The 22682-nt window shown below is 43.7% G+C and overlaps 1 protein-coding gene across 1 annotated transcript in view; it reads right to left on the reverse strand.

Annotated features, from left to right (window-relative positions):
* Positions 1 to 22682, reverse strand: part of CDH4 (cadherin 4) — a 90231-nt gene that overhangs the window by 58428 nt on the left and 9121 nt on the right. Inside the window, exons 3-4 of the mRNA XM_026042099.1 lie at positions 19596 to 19740; positions 6675 to 6847 (exon numbers count right to left, since the gene is read on the reverse strand). Coding sequence (XP_025897884.1) covers positions 6675 to 6847; positions 19596 to 19740 — 318 coding nt within the window. The remainder of the gene's footprint in view (positions 1 to 6674; positions 6848 to 19595; positions 19741 to 22682) is intronic.

Below are 22682 nucleotides of genomic sequence, written 5' to 3' on the forward strand. Positions count from 1 at the left end.
GGGGACTTGAGCTGAAGCACCTCTTCACAGCATAATCAGCTACATAAAAAGCCCCAGTTTTTCTCTATTTGATCCTCTTTATTAAAAGCGTTGCCTGATGGAGGATGAAATGCCCCAGGACAGGAACAGGCACAAGGATGCATGTGAGCCACATATGGCAGGTTGTCCTGATGAACATTCACTGCAGAGAAACTCCCTGTCAGCTCCTATGACAGCTACATTTCCCTGGACCAATGGGACTGTCAACCTTGYGCATAAAACTCCTCATCTGAGAAGATGAGACCTCCTCAACAACTGGTTGCCCAATGCCAGGCCATCTCAGACGGACGGCCACAAAGCCAAGTGTCCCTCCTCATCCCTCAAGGGCAGTGCTCTCCTCTCTGGAGTGGCAACAAAGACACAACGTGCCCTAATGATGTGAACAAGGCACCTCAGCACTACCTGCCACGAGGCAGAAGTTCCTCAGCACTGAGCTCAAAACCAGCAATAACGCAACCATTGGTGCGCCCTGCAGGACTGCTCTTCTGGTGACAAGCTGACCACCATTTTCTGAATCCCTCAAAGATTCTGTTGCATACACTGAAATATTAGGACGGACATGATGAGGTTTCATGGAAACTAYCAACCCCTACATCTACACATCCCTTTACAGCCCTTTGCTAAAAAGGGACTGTTCTGCCCCATCGTTTTGGAGCAAGCAAAGCGCTCTCCAGCGCGCATCTCTCCCCAGCAGCAGAGATGTCAAGGATTAAATGTCATCCATCCGTCAGCCAAGGATTAACAACACCGCCTAGCATAAAACACCCTCTGCCTGTCCAGCTTGCGTGATTAAATGTGTGYGCGTTGCTCTGACTTACTTTCTTTATTAGTGTTTATCTTGGTTTGTCAATGTTATTTACTTCTCCAACCCCCCAGTGATGACAGGGCCATTAGCGTTTAAGCACGGGGAGGATAATGAGTGAATGTGCCTAGACGGAACTGGAGCCAGACTGAGCTATCGGCTACACAAACTCCAACTCAAACTGTGCCAAAAGACCTTCGCAATTTGTACAATCAGGTGGTCTTCAGCCCGTTGCATCTGTGCCCTGTTCATCTTGCTGGTGATTCTTTTGAGAGGTAAATACCATGGCTMTTTTCCACTCTGCTCACTGGGCTCCCAAAGTTTCTAAGCCCTTCTGGTCTTTAGCAGTTTCTCCTGCCATCTCCAAATTTCCTTTTTTTTTTTGAATCAAAACACATCCTCATGCCACTGTCTTCCAGCCCTGCTCAGCACCCTGGACATATCAGTCAKAGAATCAGAGTCATTATGGTTGGAAAAGACCTTCCAGATTGAGTCCAACCTCTTCAACACCATACCTGCTAAACAATGTCCTTAAGTGCTTCATCGCTCCATCCTATCTAGATATCAGAGAACTAGCAAGGGAAAACAATTAATATATAATTATCCTTATATGCTAGCTCTAAAAACTTTTGTTTCCACATTGCAACAAGGCAACCAAGGAATGTGCTGAGCAAGGTGGGACCAAAAGCACTTGGAGAAGATTCGAGCCCTCCCCACTGCCGAGTGCATAGCACATTTCCAAATGTGGCACATGGGGCTAATGAACCTTCTTCATTGATGAGTAGTAGTGCTCCTCGCCAGAATTTACTGAAAAAGGTCATTTGAGCCTATAATGAGAAAATGAAATGCATGCTGGAATGATGGAGCAAGCTCAGATGAGTTCTACGTACAATGTGGAAACATAAACCAGAATCAAGCATAAATCTACTGGTTACATTCAGCTTATGGCTAATCAGCTCTTTTTTTTTTTTGACAGGAAAGGCTGCTGTGGAAATGGGATAATTTTATAACTGAATAATTTAACCAGTTTTAGCCTTAAGTAATGATTTTAGGCATATTAATATATAAAGCTTCAGTATTTACATTTCTGTTATATGGACCTGAAAAAATTATAAGGTATCAGGACTAATACTCTATCCAGTGACAAATGGCATTTATGGAGTGGCTTTGATCCCCCAGAACAACTCCGTGCTCCACAAATCTCTGGGATGGAGGACAGCAGCCCGGCAGCCAACGCGGGCAGGCTGCTGTGCCATGGACAACTCCATAGCAYCAAAGCAAAATTCTTCTGCAAATGCTAAAACTGGAAGGGATGAGCAAAACACACGGCCTGATCTGCGGCACAGGACACGCGGTAGCATCTTACCTGCTTGCCCCTGTTAGGGGAATAAATTATGTCTGACTACAAGACGTGCTGCAAACAGGCTTCCAAGCATTATTTGAAGACCGAGAGAAGTGGAAAATCCACTTATCCTTGGAAGCCTGTTCCAGTAGTTAATCATCTCAATCTTAGAAAAATACCTTGGGAGCCTGAGTCTAGAAGCTGAACACAGAGGCTTGTGGTCCAAATTCACAGAAACGCATGTGCCTTGCTGCAAAATAATGACAAATCCCCCACTCTCTTCCTCCTCCCATGAGGWTGGCCTGGGAAGCATCTTTCTGCATATGTTTTAATGCAGCGACACTAGAACTCTGTCTTTACACACACGGTGCTGGTGCTCAGCAGCACCAAATAACCTTGTTTCAGTTCTTCAGAAAATAAGAGAGACCCTAAAACCTCAAATCCCTCTCAATCTACAGAACTCCTTAATAAATACAAACAGCWAACGCTGTGCATGCAAGACTGTGCCTGTCAGAAGGTGACATACTCGTACCAATTCTGCGTTAGTCCTCGCTGCTCCCTGGAGATGGCTAATTTGAGCGAGGAAAATGGGGAACAGAAATTCTTATGATGCAGTCAAGCCATTTAGATGTCACTTTCGCTCATCCTTTGTATTTTGTCAGCACACATACACGACTGATAATCGGCGCAGATTCACTCATCTATCACTYGTATCATGTCAGGATCCTTCAGAGTCCCATCGCAACAGCTGCTGCTGCAGCCCGCTCCGCAGCTCCGCGGCGCTTCGCATTGATACGCAGTCAAGGGGAAATAATTAACATAGGGAAYCATAATTCAGAACAGAATAAATTCCTTTTGTTACGTTGCAGGGGCGTAAAAAAAGGACTGGAGGCCGCTGGACTGTCCTCTCGGAGGAAAATGTCCTGGTGCAAAAGCAAGGCTAGGTSTACGTCATCTGACTGCTATACTTAAAGTGTGCTACCTGCTTGGGGAAAAAAAAAAATATTAAAAACATCTCAGACTGAATACACTGGGTTTGTGTATTCTCAGACTAGTGTATTGGCATCCATGTGACTATTCGGGAAGGACAAATCATAGCAGGAGCAATAGTTAAATTAATTCYCAGCCGTCACCAGTGTAATGCCTGCCTTACTCTCAGCCAGCCCCAACATTTGGAAATGAAGGAATTAGGAGGTTTCCAACTGACACCTGTAGTTACCAAGAGAGAAATGCACTCAAAATAGTTATTACTGATGGCACAAATAAATCATACTTTCTGGGAGAACAGAATACTGCAGTTTTTTCTTAACAGAACACTTGAAAATCCTGCACTCTCAGAAACAAAACACTTGCAGCAAAACTACAGTGCTGGAAAAGAGAGACTTGTCCCCGCCACAGAGAAGAACTTCTGCACTTCCCCACTAAAACTCTGCCATTTCATTCATAAATAAAATAAGCCACTAACTTGGTTGTTGGCAAGCACTGCCTTTTATCTTCCCTTCACTTGAGAAAAACGAGCTACATCACGTTTTCAGAAAGGCGAATGTAGTAATCACAGAATTGGATTTCATGTATTTTTAAAAGCATTTGCAGCAGCTGCCCTCCAATCCCTTCTAAAAGAAACACAAACCCACAGAAATTCGGAAGAAACAACTCGAGAGTTCCTGACTTGCTTCATTTACTTATTTATCTGTTTTAACATGAGATGAACGCGYTGGCTAGGGCCTCCTTTCTAAAGGAGTGCTCAAAAGTCAGCAACATCACACTGCAAACCCTGCACAGGCAAAATACTTATTATCTTAAATAAGCCTGGACGACATTTGAGATGTCTCGACACTTATTGGCCTGCAGTGTGTGGAATCAACGACTTCCTTCCCTCTCATTTCTTTCCCTTTTTTTTTTTTCCCTCCCCTTCTTCCTTGCTCAAAGTCCTTGTTCATAAAATATTTAGTGGAAGCTCTTCAGAGGAAGATCTTGCCTATGTGATAGCCCCCGTGCAGGTTTCCTGCTGCTGAGACAGACACGCTGCCACTGCAGAAATCAAAGCAGCCGATCGCATCGAATCCCTGCACCAAGAGCTCCCTGGTTGCCTCCACACAGAGRGTTGGGACAAAATGACCCAACAAGCAGGACATTTCTGGTCACTTCTGCATGGTGACAAGGAGAAATGATGCTTTTTAGAATGAGGAACAGAAATACAGAAGTTCGGCCTGTTTAATAGCCCCAGCTGGGGACAATTGACCCGTTTTTCACCTCTGATATTCAYTCCCAGGCAGAAAGAAAGAACAATCTGGAATGTGGATATACTGCTAAATTCAGCGGGCATCAYGACTAGCAGTTGGCCAGTGGTTCTTAGTAACACCACCCATTTCTGCAGCAGTCTGCCATAAATTAGATAAATTAGCATGGTTTTCCTCCCCAGAACTTCATTATAATCTGTCCTCCTCCCGTTCACAGTCATCCTTATCAATCCATACATTTTCTGCTTCAGCCACTATCTGTTTTTCTTCCTCCTGGTTTTATTAATTSAACTACAAATTCCCTGCATTTYCCCCCCCATTTCCCTGTTCTAGAGSAAGTATCTACTTTTAACCTTTTCATCTCAGCCTGCTGTTTGAACACACCTTTGAAACTCCAGCATGGGCTAAATCCCTATCATTTTTCCCTATTAGCTCAAGGGATAGATGTTCCTTTGTTCCACCCTTGGCATTTTTCAGCCTTATGTAGGCAGGAGCTTAAATCAGACTGTTGCTAAACTGTCCTCCTTTAATAATTTTTATGAAGTGCAGTCCAATTATCTTTATCTTCCTTGGGGATCCATTCAATTAAGCGCTGTTGTAATGAGTGAATGGACAGAGCGCATTGTAACCATATTTACATCCAGATTAATGGGAACCAGGTAAGATAACTTTAAAGCCATCAATATTTTAATACCTTGGCTTTTCATTTTGCTGTCTTCAATGTCAGGCACATTTAGAAAAACCAGCACCATTTTAGAGGCTGTTTTTAATTTCCTCCTTGGTTTATGGAAATGAGGGTTTRGGAACAGCAATAAACTACACAAATTTGTCTCAGAATAGGTTTCCTGCAAGTTAACTGAAACAGCTCTCATGACACAGCTAAGCTGGAAAGCTTCGTCCAGTTTATTGGATGCTCCATGAATTGGGCATAAGGTAAGAAACCAAAAGTTAAGTGGAGATGCTGAGGTCATGGGGAAGCCATGCTAAGGGCAAATAAAACAGCAAAGCTGAACTAAAACCGGCCCATTCTCAACTGCCTTTCCTCCCCTCTAARACAAATGCTGGCTCAGGAATATGGACCTGTCTCTGCTACAGRAAAGCTTTGACAGATCCTTTCACACCCGCTTTGAGGCACCTGTCCAGCACTGCAGCAAGGTGGAAAACTCCAACTCGAAATGAAAACCTGGTTCTGGTTCAAYGCGATTTAGCTTAACGGTGTCACAGGCCCTGATAAGTGTGTCAATAAGCATTTGGAGGAATAACTTGTCTGCAGGGAATTTATCTTGGTTGTAGTAGTTTCAGCTGAAGAGGTCAGATTTGTTAACATTTTAATTTACACAAATCTGCATTCCAAATCCTGCTCTTCGGCTCCTTTTCCTAACAAAAAGGAAATGTCAGGAGCAAAACCAAATTTACTCCTCAAAAGCTTCTTCCAGATTTCAGGAAAAACAAATAAAAACAAAAAGCCAATCTGTGGTACAGTTACACAAGTGCTTAAACACATTTTCAGTTTAGACCTACCTAGTATAATTCTATATTAATAAAACAGAAACTTTTTTCCAAATCCAGATGCAAGCCTGAAAAGCTCCGGAAAGCTCTGGGAATAGTCATGTCCTGCAGKCTCAGGGCAGCCACACTCTGATTATGTCCAGAGTTGGTTGCTTGGCCTCAATCCACCTGTTCCTTGTCCCTTGCCCAGGTGGTTGTCCCCAAGCTCTGTGACAGCCAACATCATGTTCCTCTATATGAAGTGCTAACTTGCCTTGATTCCAGATGCAACAATGGAACTAACATGACGTATATGGTTTCCCTACGAGTTTTAAAATTATTTCACAATGAGAAATATATGAAAAAAGATTATGATTCTGCCCTATCTCTTCCCCTATATATACTGCCTGCTGTTTTTTGCTTCTGATTTGATTAAAACCTGCATCCCACCTTGTTCCCAATTGATGTCTCTGAAAATAATACAAATCCACGACCTCCTTCCCTGCCTTCTGAGGTATTTTCAAGTACTTCAAATTGTATAAATTTACACCAGGAAAGTATCAGCACCACAAGTGAGGAGATTCTCCCAGAGATTCACTGATTGATGAGAATTGGGGCAAAAAATCTGCACTCGATTGGAGCAGCAAAGACCACGAATGTTCCTTATAACTCAGGCTTGGGGAGGGTTTGTATTGAGACAGAATTTGGCCATCACAGGCTAGGAACTAGCAACTGGAAACTGCATTCTGTGTTTCAGACTCACCTCTCTGTCCAGTCCTGCGGCCACCGTGACAATGTCTCCAGTCTCGCTGTTAATGGTGAACATATTCTGCGAGGGGCTTTGCGGGGTCTGAGTCACTATTCGGTACCTCACCATCCCATTGGCCGTGGTACTGTCGTCTGCGTCGTTCGCTGTCACCGTCATCACATAGGTTCCTTGGAGCAAGAGAAGGCAAAATATGAGCAAGAGGGCACTGCGGATGGCAGCACACGGACTCGAGGCCATGCAACATCGTGAGCTCAATGTCCCCTTGATGCCAGGGGGACAGGGCGAGGATTATGAAAACAGCAACAAATCATAAGGATACTGGTTACACGGAACTGGTATATAGACAAATAATATGTGCATATCTGCAGTTAACTTCTAATTCTTTCAGGGACAGTAAGTTTTAGCGCAATTTCATGAAAATTCTCACAGGCGATTCTCTTCCCATCTACCAGTCCTTGCATTTAAAGGCATCCAATGGTATTTGCAGAACTTAATAGCGAGAAGCCCTTCCGAGTTCTCAGTGGCTTCAGAAGGGCCCCATCAACAAGCCCGTGCCCAGTGCAGCGAGCAATCTGCTGCCTCCGGGTCTTGTAGAGACGTCCACCCCTCAGCTCCTCGTGGAGAAAAAAACATTCCTGCCGAGCAAATGGAACAGCTGCTGCCCAGCAGGACAGAAAATCAATGATTTGGTATGTGTGGCCAGCAATGTATTGAATCATTGGTTTGTTTCTTCCTAATCATCAGGGTCTTCATTTGCCTTGCAAAAAAAAATAATAAAAAAGATCTCTACTTTCTAGATACTGTTGGGAGTGCATTGATGCGCTGACAGGCTCATTATCACTGGAGTTTGGCAGCAGGGTGTTTTGCTAAAGTGGGAAATTATCATTATGAGGCGAAAGATGTTCCTTGATTGGATGGACTCCTGCAGCTGCGTGGTCCTGTGACCCCCAGAGCTCGCTGGGCCCAGCTTTGCACTTGTTATACTGGGAGGAAAGAAGGGCTAGAAGGGCAGACACACACTGCTTACAAAAAGCCATTTGCAAGAGTGTCTACAGCTAATGAGATGAGACTCAAAAAGGAGGAGTTGGCAGCAAGGAGAGGCAGTGAAAGCTGGCACGGCCTTGCCTTGATGACCAACACAGCTCATGAGCACCAAGGCAAGGCTGGAAGGTGCTGCCTGTGTCTGGCCCCTTGGGGAGCTCTGGAGAGGATGAGGGGACTCATGAGCCGGCTGGAGGAGACTGAAGCATCCCAAGGAGAACGCTGGCACGTAGGCAACCTCACCAGCATCTCCCCCGACTTCAGGAAAGCGACATTTTTCAGCATTCTCAAGAAATGGCCTCATAAATTTGTCTTTTTTGCATTGTGGAAAAATCTTTGCTCAACTCCTCTTATCTGGCTCAATCAGCCTCTTTTTGTTCTCAGAGTCTCCTTAGTTCAATAAGAATTATAGATTAAAAAATAAATGAATGTGTAAGGCAAATTCTAATGATGAATGCATTCCTATCTTTCTGCAATAATCCTGATTCACATTTGCAAAACGAAAACAAACTATTCAACAACTTCAACATTTTTCCAATCAATAAACTTCAGCAGAGAGAAGGAACACTGAATTGAAACAAGGTTGTGCAAGGTTTTTCCTTTCTCCTGCAGCATTCCTTTTGTGCAAAACCAGTTATCACAGGACGACCGATACAAATAAAGAAGCCATCCCTCAGATAAGTACAGGAGAAATGTACAGGAGAAAATTAAATAGGAAATATGCTGAATGAGGAGATGCTTGATTTGGAATTTATGTTATCTTAATGCATTCTTTACTGAAAATATCTCTGAACAGAATGTCAAAACCTGGGGCTAATGGAAACAGAAGTGGAAGAGGAAAACAGAATCTATTTTAGGGTATGTGCAGTCTTAGGACATACTCCAAATACCAGGTGGTATTTCATGATTCAGTTTTAGTCCAAGGAACAGCTCTGAAAGCAAAGTGAGTGGGACTAAGTTCAGATGGGAGAAAAACCAGCTCCTTACAAAAGCGCGGACGGCTCCACGCAGACTTGCCAGGTGTCCCAGCCTCCACTGATGAACTCTGGATGTTGCCGGATACAACATGGGAAGGAGGACAAGCCCCTTCTGCAGCACCTCACAGGTCCCCACCCATGCAGGACTTTCCAGGACCTTTCCAAATGAAACCAGCTGCTTCCCAGCTTGGGAAGGGGCTGCAGGGGTGGCGGGTAAGGCTGAGCTTAGAGTGCCCAGGGCACACGGTGTACATGGGATCTTCCCAGTGCTTCCCTGCTGCTCCGGCTGGCTCTCTGCAGCGGAGCATTCTGACTGCTGGAATGAGGACAGCCACTCTAGGAATAAGGACTTTGACCTGAGGGAAGATGGGATTGGCCAAATGTCTCTCAAGTTGTGACCTCGGCATCAGGCTGCTGCATCTCAAGTGGCAACTCCTCCCTGTCTGTCTCTAATGCCTACAATTCTGATTATGAAACCCAACTTCAGAGCAGAGAGAGAGAGGTTTGGGGATTGCACCACTAGTTACTAGCGAGTAACTTAACAGAGTGTCCCCTGCAAAGGGACGTGAGCAGCCRTGGCGCTCTGCAGCACGCTGTGCCATTTAAGAAGTGGCTTCTTTCCATGGCTCCCACTGCTCCCCGGGGCCAGGGCCCGACCGCAGCCTGCTCTGAGCCAGTTGCAGATTATTTCTTCCCCTCCGCAATCTGGAAGGCAGCTGGGAAGAATCGCTATGTGCATCCCTGCTCCTTCACTTGCACGATTCCCAGCCCACAGTGTTGAACCAGGAATAACAGCCGTACTGGACGTGCTCTTACCCGTGCTGCGAGTCCCTGAGGACCACGCTGCGGGGTTGGCCGGACTAACCGTGCATGGTCCAGTCACTTTACACAGATTTAGGCTGTCTTTAAGCAAAGCGCAGATCCTGCCAGATGCCTGTGTGCTGCAGTGGTTGGTATAAACACATATATCCAGGCAGCAGAATATTTAAGCAGAGCAATGTGGATCTGCTGCATCCAGCATCTTCTGGGTACTACAGAAAGTCCCCCACTGCACTAAGTCAATCAGTGATGACTTACCTATTATTAAGGTAAATAACACCAGGTATCTATCTCCTATGTATGAGGATTCCTTTCCAAATATTTCATGTTAAAATAAAGAAAACACATCCTTATCTCTTGCTCCATTACTACACAAATTAGGCACATTTACAGTGGCGGAGTGTACAGCTCTCATGCACTTGAGAAGTGCATCTGGTTTTGTTAGGGTATAAGAAAAAAGGAGGCAACACTGTACAGACCACCCAGACTCACTTGAAAGATGTGTATAGATCCAGGGGAAATCTAAATATTAACCATAATGAATGTGTGAAGCACTGAAAGTCAAGAATTTGACCAAGTCTACGCAGTGCATCATATAACAAATATGCCATCCAGAAGGGGTCTTTGATGTAACTGCATTAAATCACAAATCTGGCCTACTAACTCAGGTAGATAACCTGTTGAAAGGAAAGCACTCCTCATCAAATCAAGCACATGGTACGTTAAATAAAACACCTAACCTAGTACATCATGTCAATGCTAAATCAAATTTGTTGCACGCTGAACAGCTCTTCCAAGAAACAGATTGAATTATCATGCACAGCTAGTGATGACAAGATTACTGTGCATTAGCTTTTCATTAACTAATGTGCCAAATTCATATATCACCTGTGTTAAAATTAATGTATGGCACAACAAAGCAGATCTATCAATAAAAGACAAGACAGCAAGAGCATGAACTTGACAATGCATTCCATGTTATTTTCCAAAGACTATATGTTATTTTGTCAAACGCAACATTTTTGTTTCAAACTAACGATGGTCAAGACATACGAGCGAGATGCTTGAATGCATCCCTGCTGCAAAATATTCCTACCGGATTAGTCAGGTTTTCTACAGGATTGGCAAGGAAAAAAATCACCGAAAGAACCTGGGGAAAAGTAAGCACAGGGAATCATATTTATTTGTATATGAGGATTTTGATTCTTGATCAATTATAAAATAACTGTGTTTTCTKGTAGAAGAGTGGAAAATAGCAATCTGCTTGGATTCACTGTATCTTACTGGATCTGAAGTCACAGTTTATGTGAGTTATAGTGAGTTAAAAAAAACCCCACATCTTCCCCGCCAACCAAGATGGAAGACAGCTGCCCTATCTACACGTGAGCAAACAAATACAGAGTCACAGAGAAAATTTTCCCCCAAATCACTCTGGAACCCGAGAACCGGGTGATTCTTTGGAGCTCAGATGGCACCAGAGCACACCAAAGGCTGCTCGCAGCCTGCACTCGCTGCTCTCACGTCTCTGCAGCCTCATCTCCCAATGAAACCAGGATTTCATGGCCTACAAACAACACCTCAGCTCCGCTGCGCTCCCAAGCTCTTTGTTAACTTTTGCTTTATAATTGCCATATTTTAAGTCGCTTTGATATCCATTAGTTATATTTAATGCATGTTAAAAGAAGGAGCTAATGGGCAATTATCATGAATCCAAATTAAAGCAAGGAAAGACAAGAAACCTTTCGCTCTGGCCTTTATAACCGCATACTGTTATAAAATACACAATCCTTTCTATCTGCTCCTGAGATATAAACAGAAATGCTAAATCTTCATCTAGTTTTCACTGATAGCAGTGGTTCTCCATTGAGCTTTATCTCACAATTTATGTTTTGTAATGGCTGGTAAATGGTTGCAGAATCATTAAAGGTTGGTTAACYTTCTCAGTCTAATTTTGACCTACAAGATACTTAATTTAATCATTCCCCCATAGAAAAAGATTGACTCATTATGCGCAGACATGTAGTGATGGCCATATTACATTAGATCTTCATTAACCCAAGTTAATAATGACTCTGTACTAATGGAAACCTCCCCTTCCTCATATTTTTTTTTTCCAAATTGAAAAGTTCACTTAGTGCCTATTCCACATCCGATGGTAGAGAGAGAGAGAAGCTGGTAATTCTTGATGGGAAAATTGAATATCTAAGAATGCTGCAAAACTTACAACGTTTCCTAAAAACAAAAAATTGCGGTTCAACACAGTTTCTTGGTATTAGCTGTCTTCTACAGAGAGGACAGGAATCTCACAGTCCTACTCACACCAGGAGCACTTCACCCTTACGTGATTTCAGTCATTGAAGGAAGGAAGGTCTCAGGGACAGAAGGACAGCAAGGAAAGATGGCAAAACCCAATTACAAAGGGAAGTACAAGGGGATCCTCTACAAGTCTCCAAGTACTATAATTATACATATAATTAATTGTGTATCGCCTCTGTATGGCAGGCAGCAAACACTTCAAAACGTGATTTTTGCTGCTAATAAACATGAAGATGTGTACATATGCTATTTCTCTTTTTATTTGAAAGATAAAATGAGTGGGATTCTCCCATTTGAGACGGGAGAAGAGACCAGGGTCGGGGTGCTGCTGTAATACAGATGTCAGAGCACAGAGCTCCTCGGGGGTAAATTCACCTTGCAAATAACTGAACTTAGAAGAGCATTTAGAGAGCTGYCGTAGCATCAAAGACTCAAACGTATCAATGAACAAACTTGCATCTTCAAACAGAAAAAGAAATGTATTCGATAGGTGACTGGAAGCATTTGCCCATAATCAGGCTTTGAAATGACAAATGAGAAGTCGACTCCCCAAAGTGTTCATTGGATTCGGTTTAGTAAATAGAAATGTGCACAAGATACCAAGATGTCAGCAATGCTCAAAACACTCTTGTACATGTAATAAAATGCAAATATGTTTGAATTAAACTGCATCCCATGCACTTCAGATAGAAGACTAAAGGAGAAACAGGACTCCCCTTCTAAATGATACTTCTTCCATACTAAGTGATTGCTTCTGTCACTCTCTTCACTGTTATTTTTATAATCATTGGCAAATTTTGACCTTTCAAGCGGCTAACCTAATTCATAAAGGATGTCACTTCTTAATTAGTAGAGACATCAGAATCTCAGCCTCAAACAAGGCAAGAGACACCCTAATGAGAATAAAGAGAGCAACCGGGTCTGGAGAGACGGCTGAACAAGTTGGAGAGACTGCTGTCACCTGGAACTGAAATGGCATGTTCTTATGGTTAAGAATAAAATCAACATCTCAGGACAGAAAATAAATGAAGGCAGCAGACGTGGCTTATGTAGGGGCATGCCCAGCTTTGCAGATAACGCTTGCACAGCAGCTGCAGCCTGCTGAGACCCTGAGCACCTCTGAGAAATAACAGAAGCAAAACTTGAAGATAGGCAAAAGCAGATTCAGCCTCCGAGCAAATCGATGAGTCTCAGCTCAGCCGAGCTCCCGGAGATGAATCCTCTTGATTCCCACAGGCAACTTGAAAAATAAAAAATAAAAAGAGGAGAAACTAAGGTTTAGGACAAGATATTCTGAACACCACCAATAAACTGCGCCTAAAAATAYGGTTAGGTCTTCTGCATAACTGAAGATACATGCAAGTAGTGAAATTATGCAGACTGGGCTGCACAAAATCTGAGGCTTAATGCAACTTTCACAAGGCCTGAATTCAACCACTGAATGCTGGAGTAAGAGCCATGCAGATACATAGCACAGCTTCACAGCGTTTTCAATGCACAGTGTGAAATCTTGAGGGACATCTGTAGACTGTTAATGAAATCAACTATTTAGAATTTATCCTAAGCAGTATTTGGTACAGCGCAGAACGAGGAGAGGAAGAAGACAACAAGAAAACACGGAGTTGGGGCATATCAGCACTGACTCGCTTTCCTGATTCACTGTGAAATGCCAGAAAGCATCACAGGATGTCCTAGAGAAAAGAGGGACTTTTGCTTGATGCCCCTTCATCCCCTTCCAAAGTTGTCCAAAAAATTTCCCTTGTCTTGTGGACTATTGTAGTGCTATAACTCACTTTTAGAGTGGTCTCTGAACATTATTTGCCACATTTTTTTTTACATCAAATTGGCCATTCTTCCTGGAAGGAAAAARTATCAGTTGGGATTTGCATTTTTTATCTCACAGACCTATAATTCACATCCCTGCTATTGGGACTGGGTGCTTCTGTAATAGAAATGAAGAGGAGCAAAGTCTTCATCCATCTACCTCCAGACACAACGGAAAGCACTAACAGCAAGCGTCTGCAGAATGGTTTCTTATCCTTAAACTGTACTTGGCTGAGCAAAGGAACTTGAACCTGAATATTACAAGTACTCTTCATGTAATGAATGAGAACGCCGTGTCGGGTTGGACAGGGCCSTTTTTCACAGGATGCAAGGCACCAGGAGAAGGCCAACATCCATGTGTGCTCCAGACGATGGCACCATGCTGAGCTACGTACGCTGGCTTGTGACCACTGCAGAAGGAACACATCCAAATTATGAGGAGCTCTGGAAAGACCCTTGGAAACCGTGGGAATGGAGCCTGGCACAGGGAGACTCTATCCTTGCACAGTCTCTCTGCAGCAGATGAGATCCACGTTATTTCTACACCCAGTAGGTTCTAGCACTATCAGGAAGACTRTCTGGCCCTCACCATGGACTGTGCCAGGAGAGCTGCCCCTTGGACAACCTGAGTTAGCCGAGACTTGTGAGCCTGTGTGGGCGCCTATTTGAATGAGGGTCTTGCCCAGCAAAGCGTACGAGCTCCAGTTTACCTCTAAGCTGGTAAAACAATCTTAAATGTTTTAATTACGAGCATCACTGTGGCTTCTTTGGAATGTTTCACAATGGAAGAAAGTGGTTTTCACTCACAGAGTCCTACTCATTTTTGAAAGTGAAGCTCTTCCAGAGCTCTTCCAGTGATTCCAGAATTCAGGCATTGCCGTTTCCATTTCCTCCCTTGCCTGCAATTTTCCAATCCTGCAACAACGCTCCCCCTCKCAATTCCACTGAAAGAACTACCTACAGGACCCCAAGTATCTCTTTATTAACTGTACTACCAGCTTAAAAAAGAGGAAGGAGTCAGAAATGCAGAATCCAAATTCTTCACGTGAATGTATATACAAACGCAACGATACGCCTTAAAAGATTAATTTCACAAGCCTTAAATTGCAGTTTAATTTAAAAACTAATTCAGCCTCATAATTGGCTTTCTGTTCAAATCACTGAGGCTAAAGATTTAAATTCTTAATATTCAGATGACTTTCAAGTTTCTGGCCCCATCTGTGCGTTAGTCCATGGTCTTAATCTCTAAGGAAATCTTTGCTGGCATAGAAATAAAATAAACAAACTGGGACACTAATAGAATAATCGGCTTTTAAAATCCCTGGTATTATATATACTGCTTATTTTTATGAGATTTCTTTAACTCAATTTGCCACATATAGATTTGGCTCCCAGCTATTTCATTTTTTAAGTGGCATCACTACCAACAATTATTCTACGTGAATTCCATGGAATCAGGAGGAGATGGAGCAGTTTTAAATTACCCCATTTTTCATACATGAAATGCTAATATTCCTTTATTTTGGAGGATTTATTTTGGCCATACATAGAACTCTTCCACACCGCTCACTTTGAGGGCGGCAGGAAAAAACTCTCCTGCCTACACAATACCCTGAGAAGAAAGGAGATGGCTGAAATCTTAGTTTAAAAGAAGTCACTTGGAATTTGCTACTGACTTGAAAAGGTTCGAGATGTATCCAGAGAGTTAGTGAAGCGGAAAGGATGGATGCGAATGGAAAAGGCCAATCTGACAGGAACAAATGGTTTTGGAGAGATGTGTTAATTTTTGACAATCTTTCAGTTAAAACAAAGCAGATACAACCCAGAGCAAAGCACTCCGGTCATCACGGAGTGCTTCACAGTGACCTTTTCAGAGCCAAAAGGCTTTATCAGTTAAGTGATACATCCATATTCAAACGCAAGGTAAACTTTGTGCTGGGTTTACCAAGACCAAACTTTTGAAGCAACCAAAATATTTTTTCCTGTATTTTTTTTTTTTTAGAAATCTATCATTTTTTAATATATATATATATTTAAGTGGTTTTATTCTATTTTGTAGTGTATTTTGGGGGGAATTATAGAGAATTTCTGTGGATTCAGCCCTCMTGCTCCTCCCCAGGGCTACACCCGGGATGTTACCAGCCCAGCTGCACTGGCTAGGGCCAGGGCAGGCAGCAAACAGCGCTGCACAATGGGGCAAAAAGATAAAAAACACCCCAAAACCTAACACATTTCTGCCATAAACCCTCAGGGCCGGCAGCAACACRGATGGGGTTCAGCAAGGAAGCCCTGTGATCCCGAGCTCTTTGTCAGGAAAGTTCTGCAGTGAGCAGAGAACTCTGCTGATTAAGGCTGCCGGGGGGAGCAGGGGGATTTCAGCTCCAGCTTGCAGCTGCATTTTTAAAACGTGGCTCTGCTCCTCATCTAGAGGCAAAGTTCAAAGAAGCAGAACRTTATTCAGTGCGAGTAAAACACGGCCTTTTAAGATACACTTTCAAACAGCAGCACATTAAATCAAAACAAGTTGTAGGGGGAAGAAAGAGGGAAGATTGGACCCGGGGAAGAGAAAATCCTGCATCACTGCTGATGCTCTTCATTTTTGGAAAGGCCTGAGTCTGAACATCTGAACTGTCCAGTTGCATAACCTTAAGCTAGATACACTGGAAATACAACAAAAAGTTTTCCAGAGAGTATCAAGAAAGGAAAAAAAGCAAAGCAGTTCCACCCCACAGCCAGCCCCTATTTAAARGCGCACAGGGGCCAGACACATATGTTCACATTAAGGAGAACTCCACTCCGCAGGGATGAGCCCATGATTTCAAAAACACTATACACAGGTGTGAGAAGCTACTTCAATTATTATAATCCTGGCTAGCAGCAACAATCTACTATAATAATAACAATAATACCTGATGTTTGTTTTCTTCTTCCTATCCAGGGCTGGTTTCAAGGTGACTTGCATGTGCAGAGCTCTCCTTGCACGGGCACTTGGAGTGCTCCGTGGGCTGAGAAGCTGCTTCTCCTAAACGAGTATCCGACTGTCTCCAGCGAGTCTCCTCACCCTGCTGCCAAATCTTTCTGCTCTTGGAAACAGCCCATTGAAGGTTACTTGTGGGCTAAAATAAGCTTCCTTCTTCCTCGGGAGGCTAAGTGCCCAGCAGTGCCCCTCTCCTCCGGCCCCAGCGCGGAGCACCCGGCCCTCCCTGCGCTCCCGTTTGCTTGGTTCACGGCACGTCCCCATGGGTCTTGGCTCTGGGGTCTGCAGGTCACAMCTTGCTTGGCCAGCCTGTCACCGCAAGGACCCGGCCCCGCGGGGCCCTTTCTCRTTCCCTTTGAACGTGATCTGCTCTATTGATCCTCTTCAACAGCCTCACATGGGCATCTCAAGGTCAGGGCGCTCTGCTCGCTCCGTGCTCAACGGCAGACTTCTGATGGTTTTGCTCTGGGAAATTTCCATGGGTAGAGCCCAAGCTCTTTATGTTCTCCCCCATTCTGTCCTCTTTCCCAGCAGGCAAAATTCCTGCTCCCTTCAAATGGGCACTGGCTGCCCTCAGAGCTACCATTTCTTTGGGATACTCTAGTGACTTTCCTCAAAAGAAGCAAACAAAATAATTAGAAGTATCACAGACACCGTGGTAATTGCAAAACACTGTCTCTTTCACCACAGCCTTTCTACAGGGGTGTGTATGTGTGAAATAACAATCCTATGGGATGGGATCCAGGGAGGGACTCCCAGTTCCCAGGGAAGTCCCTGCAAAGAGRTGAAGCTGGATGCTGAACTCCTGTATCATAGAGCCAGCTTTTTAGTYGGCTTGAGGCAAATTTGTACTTTATACAGATACACACACACATATATTTCTAAATGTGTACATAGACATAGATATATATAAAACTTACTGCATCAATACGTGCTATCTGCTACCTCTCAGACTATACCAGCGCTGTCATTTGTCGATCATTGCAACAAATAATTATGAATTCTGGCTGCATATTTGTCTCTTGCAAAGACTGCTGCAGCACCTCCTCAGTACTATAATATTCGGAAGCAGCTTGGACTATAAAGGAAGCTTCCAAATCTCTGCGAGATCGATGCTTAGCTAAATACATTATCTCGACTTGTCTCTACATAAAACAGGGATACATTACTCGGAAGCAAATGAGCACACAGGCACATGCAGTAACTCTGTGACCTTCCTATCATTTTCTCCAAGATGTAACATCCTGATTATTGCCGTGTACACGGAACGAGGGCCTCCGATACCTGTGTTCCCAGGAGGCTCYACAGAAGCAAGGAATAGAAATTCAATACTAATATAAACCTTTAAAAGAATACTGATTAAACAGGAAGGGGAGAGAAAACAAATACATCAAAGACAAATGTAATTGCTTTTGAATAAAAACAGATTGGTTTCTACCTACCTGCCTTAAAGGCAGGCACTCCAGTCTGGGATGCAGAATACCAAAAAGCACTGGTAGAAGCAGACGCACAAGCATTTTGTAGGCAAATGTATCCTGTTCTGATTTAATAGCTCAAAGGCTTATCTGGATTTCAGACAAGAAGAGGATGCAATTTACTGCTTCTATCACACAAACGAGCAGAGCTAGTTAAAACATTTGGGAACACTTTGAATATTGATTTAGACTAGAATAAGATGTAAAAAAAATTTGATTTGTTATGGAAAAGGCGTTTCAGGCTTCAAACCTTGATGTGCTCCAAAGTGGCCTTGAACTGAAAGAAGGAAGAATCCTCTTGGGAGAGGTAAAGCATATCCAGAAGGAAGGTGCACCTATATCTTCCTCCAGAATAATGTCATGCTGCATCTCCAATACATGTCACCAGAGCAGCCCATTCCTCACAATGCCAGAAGACCATCAATCACGACTGTGATTCACTGTTAAAAATAGGGGCCACTCGAGACTTTTCTATGACACCTCTGGCAGCAGAGAGGCCGTGATAAATGTCTGCTCGCACGAAACAAAAATGACATGGTCCTTAACCTCCAACTGGCAAACAACTGGACCCAAAATGATCTAGGAAAAATCTCATTCAATTTTCACAATCTAATTTCTACTTCCATAATGATACATTCATATTAGTTGTGTTCAGCAATAAGCTAAAACAACCTCCTTGGTGTAACGCAAATGGAATAGTTTGAGCTGCACTCCAAGAACCATTCAGCAATATAGTTGGAAAGAAAACATTAAAGGTCCCAACAACTGCCTTTTTCCAAAAATATAAGCAAGTTAATGTAACTTGAATTCTGTGCATGACACACACATCTTTTCACCTGTACATTTTCTGAACATTTCTAGGTTTTTGCCCATTCACCTTTCGTAAGAAAATATCTATGGGAATGGGGGATAAGACAGCAATTTCAAYTGGAATAACCCAGCTGCCTTTGTAGGTTTGCACCAGGCCCCAAGCAAGAAAATAACTTCTTCACACTTTGCAATACAGCCTTTATTGGAGTTTGACCAGGTGCCAGATATTGAGCTTGCAAACGACTGGATTAAATACCAAGCAGTGAGATATCGAGCATCTYGGGCACCCGGCCAGGCAGAGGTCACCGCTGGGCTGGTTTCTTTTGAGAACTTGCTCCTTATTTCAGGATTTTGTAGCTASAGTTAACAGCACAGAACAAACGCGACATGCACCTGACAGGGGCAACACTAAGAACTGCTCTACAGAACTGTTGCTGCTGCAAATTACACGTACAGGAAAAGATTATAAAAGTTTAGGTTTCTTCTAATCYCAAGTCTGCACTTTCTCTACCCAAAGAGATTTCAGCTGAATAACTGTAATTTCCATCAGTGTCAAAGCAAAGGGCCAGAAACACAAAACCAATCCTACAAGTCCTGTATTTCAGAAGGAAGCAAAGCTACTGGGTCAGATTCATGTTTGAAAGCTTACAACTCTTAAGAATTTCTTCAGCCGTACCTGGTTTAGAGCCTTCATCAACAGATCCATTATAGACCTGGTTGATAAACTCCGGCCTGTTGTCATTCATATCAATCACATAGATGTAAAGGTCAATAGGATTCTCCACCTTGTTCCCATTCATATCCACTGCGTGAGCTCGGAGCTGGGAATAAGCACAAGGAAAACATCATGTGAGCAGCAGGATCTGACACAGAATAAGACACTGCGTTTTGTTAAGAACCAACTCCACAAATACTTTCCCAATAACTTGAAAAATCTGAGTTCTGAAATCGGAGCTGGCAATATCTGAATTCCAGATATTTCCAGCAGAAAGCAGCAGTGTGGTTTCCATCTAGGCTCTATAGCTASACTGATTTTCAAGCATTACAATAACCAGAGCCACAGCACTCTGTCCTCATTTGAAGTGGGGGCTGCGGCTCGATTGTATTAGCAAAAACCATCAGTAACRGGGCTGGAAAACAAGAGCATCTGTTTTCCGAACAAAGCGGACAGCTACGGCATGTCAAAATGAGTAATTAATAAAACAAAGCAATCAACAATAGTCTGGAGCGCTCAGTAATCAGGTGAAACAAATGGATAGCTCTTTCATTAGAAGGAACAGATGGCAGCGTGCGCTGCATGGAGGCGGCCACGCTGGGCAAGGGCTGCGCAGAGCCCCGTCCTGCCCCATGGGTGCTGGGCATGAAGCTTGGGGACACCACGGAGGGGACACCACAGACGGACCCTGTCCCTTGGGTGCTGGGAAGCACCAGTGACCTGTCAGCCGCCCCGGGAAGCTTCCCGGCCTCTGGAGTGTTGCGGCCYGGCTCGGGATGCTCCGCGCTGCCGAGGAGGGCTCTGGCGCACGACGCGTGACAAATAAACGTGCTAATTGCATTAGTGCTCGCTTCGGTCCTCTGCTTCTGCAGCGCCCGTGATTGATGCCGCTCTCTCCTTCATGTAGGTGTTCTGAAGTTCAGGGCTTATAAAAAGCAGCTGCGCTCTGTTATGAYGGGTTGGATTAACGTTTAATCAAGCAAAGAGCGCAAACTGCCAGGTGAAATAAGCTAGTAGAAAAATACATTTTAAAGGAAGTTAAATAACACCTTTTCTTTAATGACTGAAGGAATCTGGCTTCATTTTCAGCCAGGATGTACCATTCGTATTTCAGGATTTGCAATGCTCTTAATATCTGCATCCCTTGCCTGCATACAAACTGCTCTGATTCCCGCCTCTTGAGTTATCCTTCATCATGTCAGATGTAGCCATTCAATAACTTCACAAGTCAAAGGTCAGACTGCCTTTGAAATAAAATAATTCGGAGCTAAAATTAAAGTTATTATCTTCAAACTGCGGCAGCGTTGGGCTCCTTGCCGTATTTTCAGGAGCGGAAACAGTTCCATTTGGAGATAAAGCTGAGAGCAAMGCTGCTATCTTTCCCCTCGGATCTGCCTCTCCCTCTGCAAAGTTTTAATTACATTTGATAGCTTTTGTTTGAAAGCCCCAGGAATACAGCCTTGCCCAGCACCACGTTTCTACCTGCCAGGCACACACAGCAGGTTCCTGCAGGTTCCTAACAGCAATCCCGTTAAACCTGCAGYGGGGCTTGGGAGGCCTTGGGTCCAACAGCAGTATCAGGAGCATCATGACTCAGGCTGAGTCATGACCTTCCCAAGCCTKGCACACCACCGTGTTCACCTGCGCCCAGCAGGAACCCCAGCAGGAACCTCAGAACGTGCTTTCCTCCACCCACTAAACTCAGATGGGCTCCACRGGAACATCTCTATGATGGGACACACCAGGTACATGGTGTCAACCAGGACCACAAGACACAGGTTGCACAGAACTATCCAAACAGCAGAGACAAGCAGCACTTACAAAGCTGGCTCTCAGTATCTACCTTGCCTCCAGGAGGGAGAACATGACCTTGGAGAAGAGGTAGAGAAGGAATAACCAGTATCATTTTAAAAGAAACCCTTTCCAGAGGATTTTACAAAACTAACAGAGGTTAAACCTCTAACTAGTGCATCCTTCCACTGTGCATCAGCCAAAGACCTGCCTAGATAGTCTTTAACAAGTATTTTTTTAAGGTTTGACATTCACTGCTGTCATATTTAGCAGCAGCTACCACAGGTCTCTGGAGGTTTTGCTACTGAATTTCCAGTGTAAATGTAGCTGTTGAGATACAAAYGATTTGGTATCACCATTATTGATTACACTGGAGGCTGGTGGTATCTGAATGTAGTTACTCAAAGTCAACACAGCAAACTGTTAAATATGAATATTACTTATGCACTAATACTATTAATACAAATATACATTATCAATCAGTGACAGAGCCTTTAAACAATAACCTACAATGTCACACCTAATTTGTGTGTTCTTAATTTTGATTAAAAGTACAAATTAAAGTACTGTGACACAAAGGGCTGGCAACGCTCATTAGGATTTGCTGCAAAATACTGGCATTAGCTCTTTTCTACCTTAATTTCTAGTAATGTTTTTTGCCCCTCTGCACCTCATTGATTCCTTCTCAGAGTACAAGCAGCCTGTCCTGCTCCAGCCATTTCTGAGAGAACATTTCAGCAGTCTGGGTGTATGTGTGGGTCAGGGACTGCATTCACACTCCACACACTGCATCCTGCTCGAGCACCGACCACCTCTTGACAAGTTGATAGTGACGGCCTATATAACAAAGCTTGAAAAAGGTCTTGAAAAAAGAACCCGACAATTTACTCACTGCTGGCACTTGTCAGAGCTACCTGCAGTTTGGTAAGAAACTGGGGTCTGAACCAGAAAAAAAACACTCAGAGTCACTAATCCTGCCACCAGTAGATACAGGACTTTGGAAACTCAGTTAAATAAGGCCAAAAATTCATGTCCAGTAAATACTACCACGCACTGAAACTTTGCACCTCTCTGATCCCAGTTGCAGCTGATCTGTGCTTGGGACATCTGGAAGGTCCCTGCAGAGTTTGCACTCTGGTTTGCTGAGTGGGACCAAAAGGAGACGAGGCCAAAACACGTCTGGACTTCCATCACTGCTGCTGCCACGTGTGGGGGTCAAGCTGATGCAGGAGGGTTCCAGCTGCACACACACAGCGA

Source organism: Nothoprocta perdicaria, unplaced genomic scaffold, assembly GCF_003342845.1.
Source record: "Nothoprocta perdicaria isolate Ctin4 unplaced genomic scaffold, notPer1 scaffold_3, whole genome shotgun sequence".
NCBI classification, from domain to species: domain Eukaryota; kingdom Metazoa; phylum Chordata; class Aves; order Tinamiformes; family Tinamidae; genus Nothoprocta; species Nothoprocta perdicaria.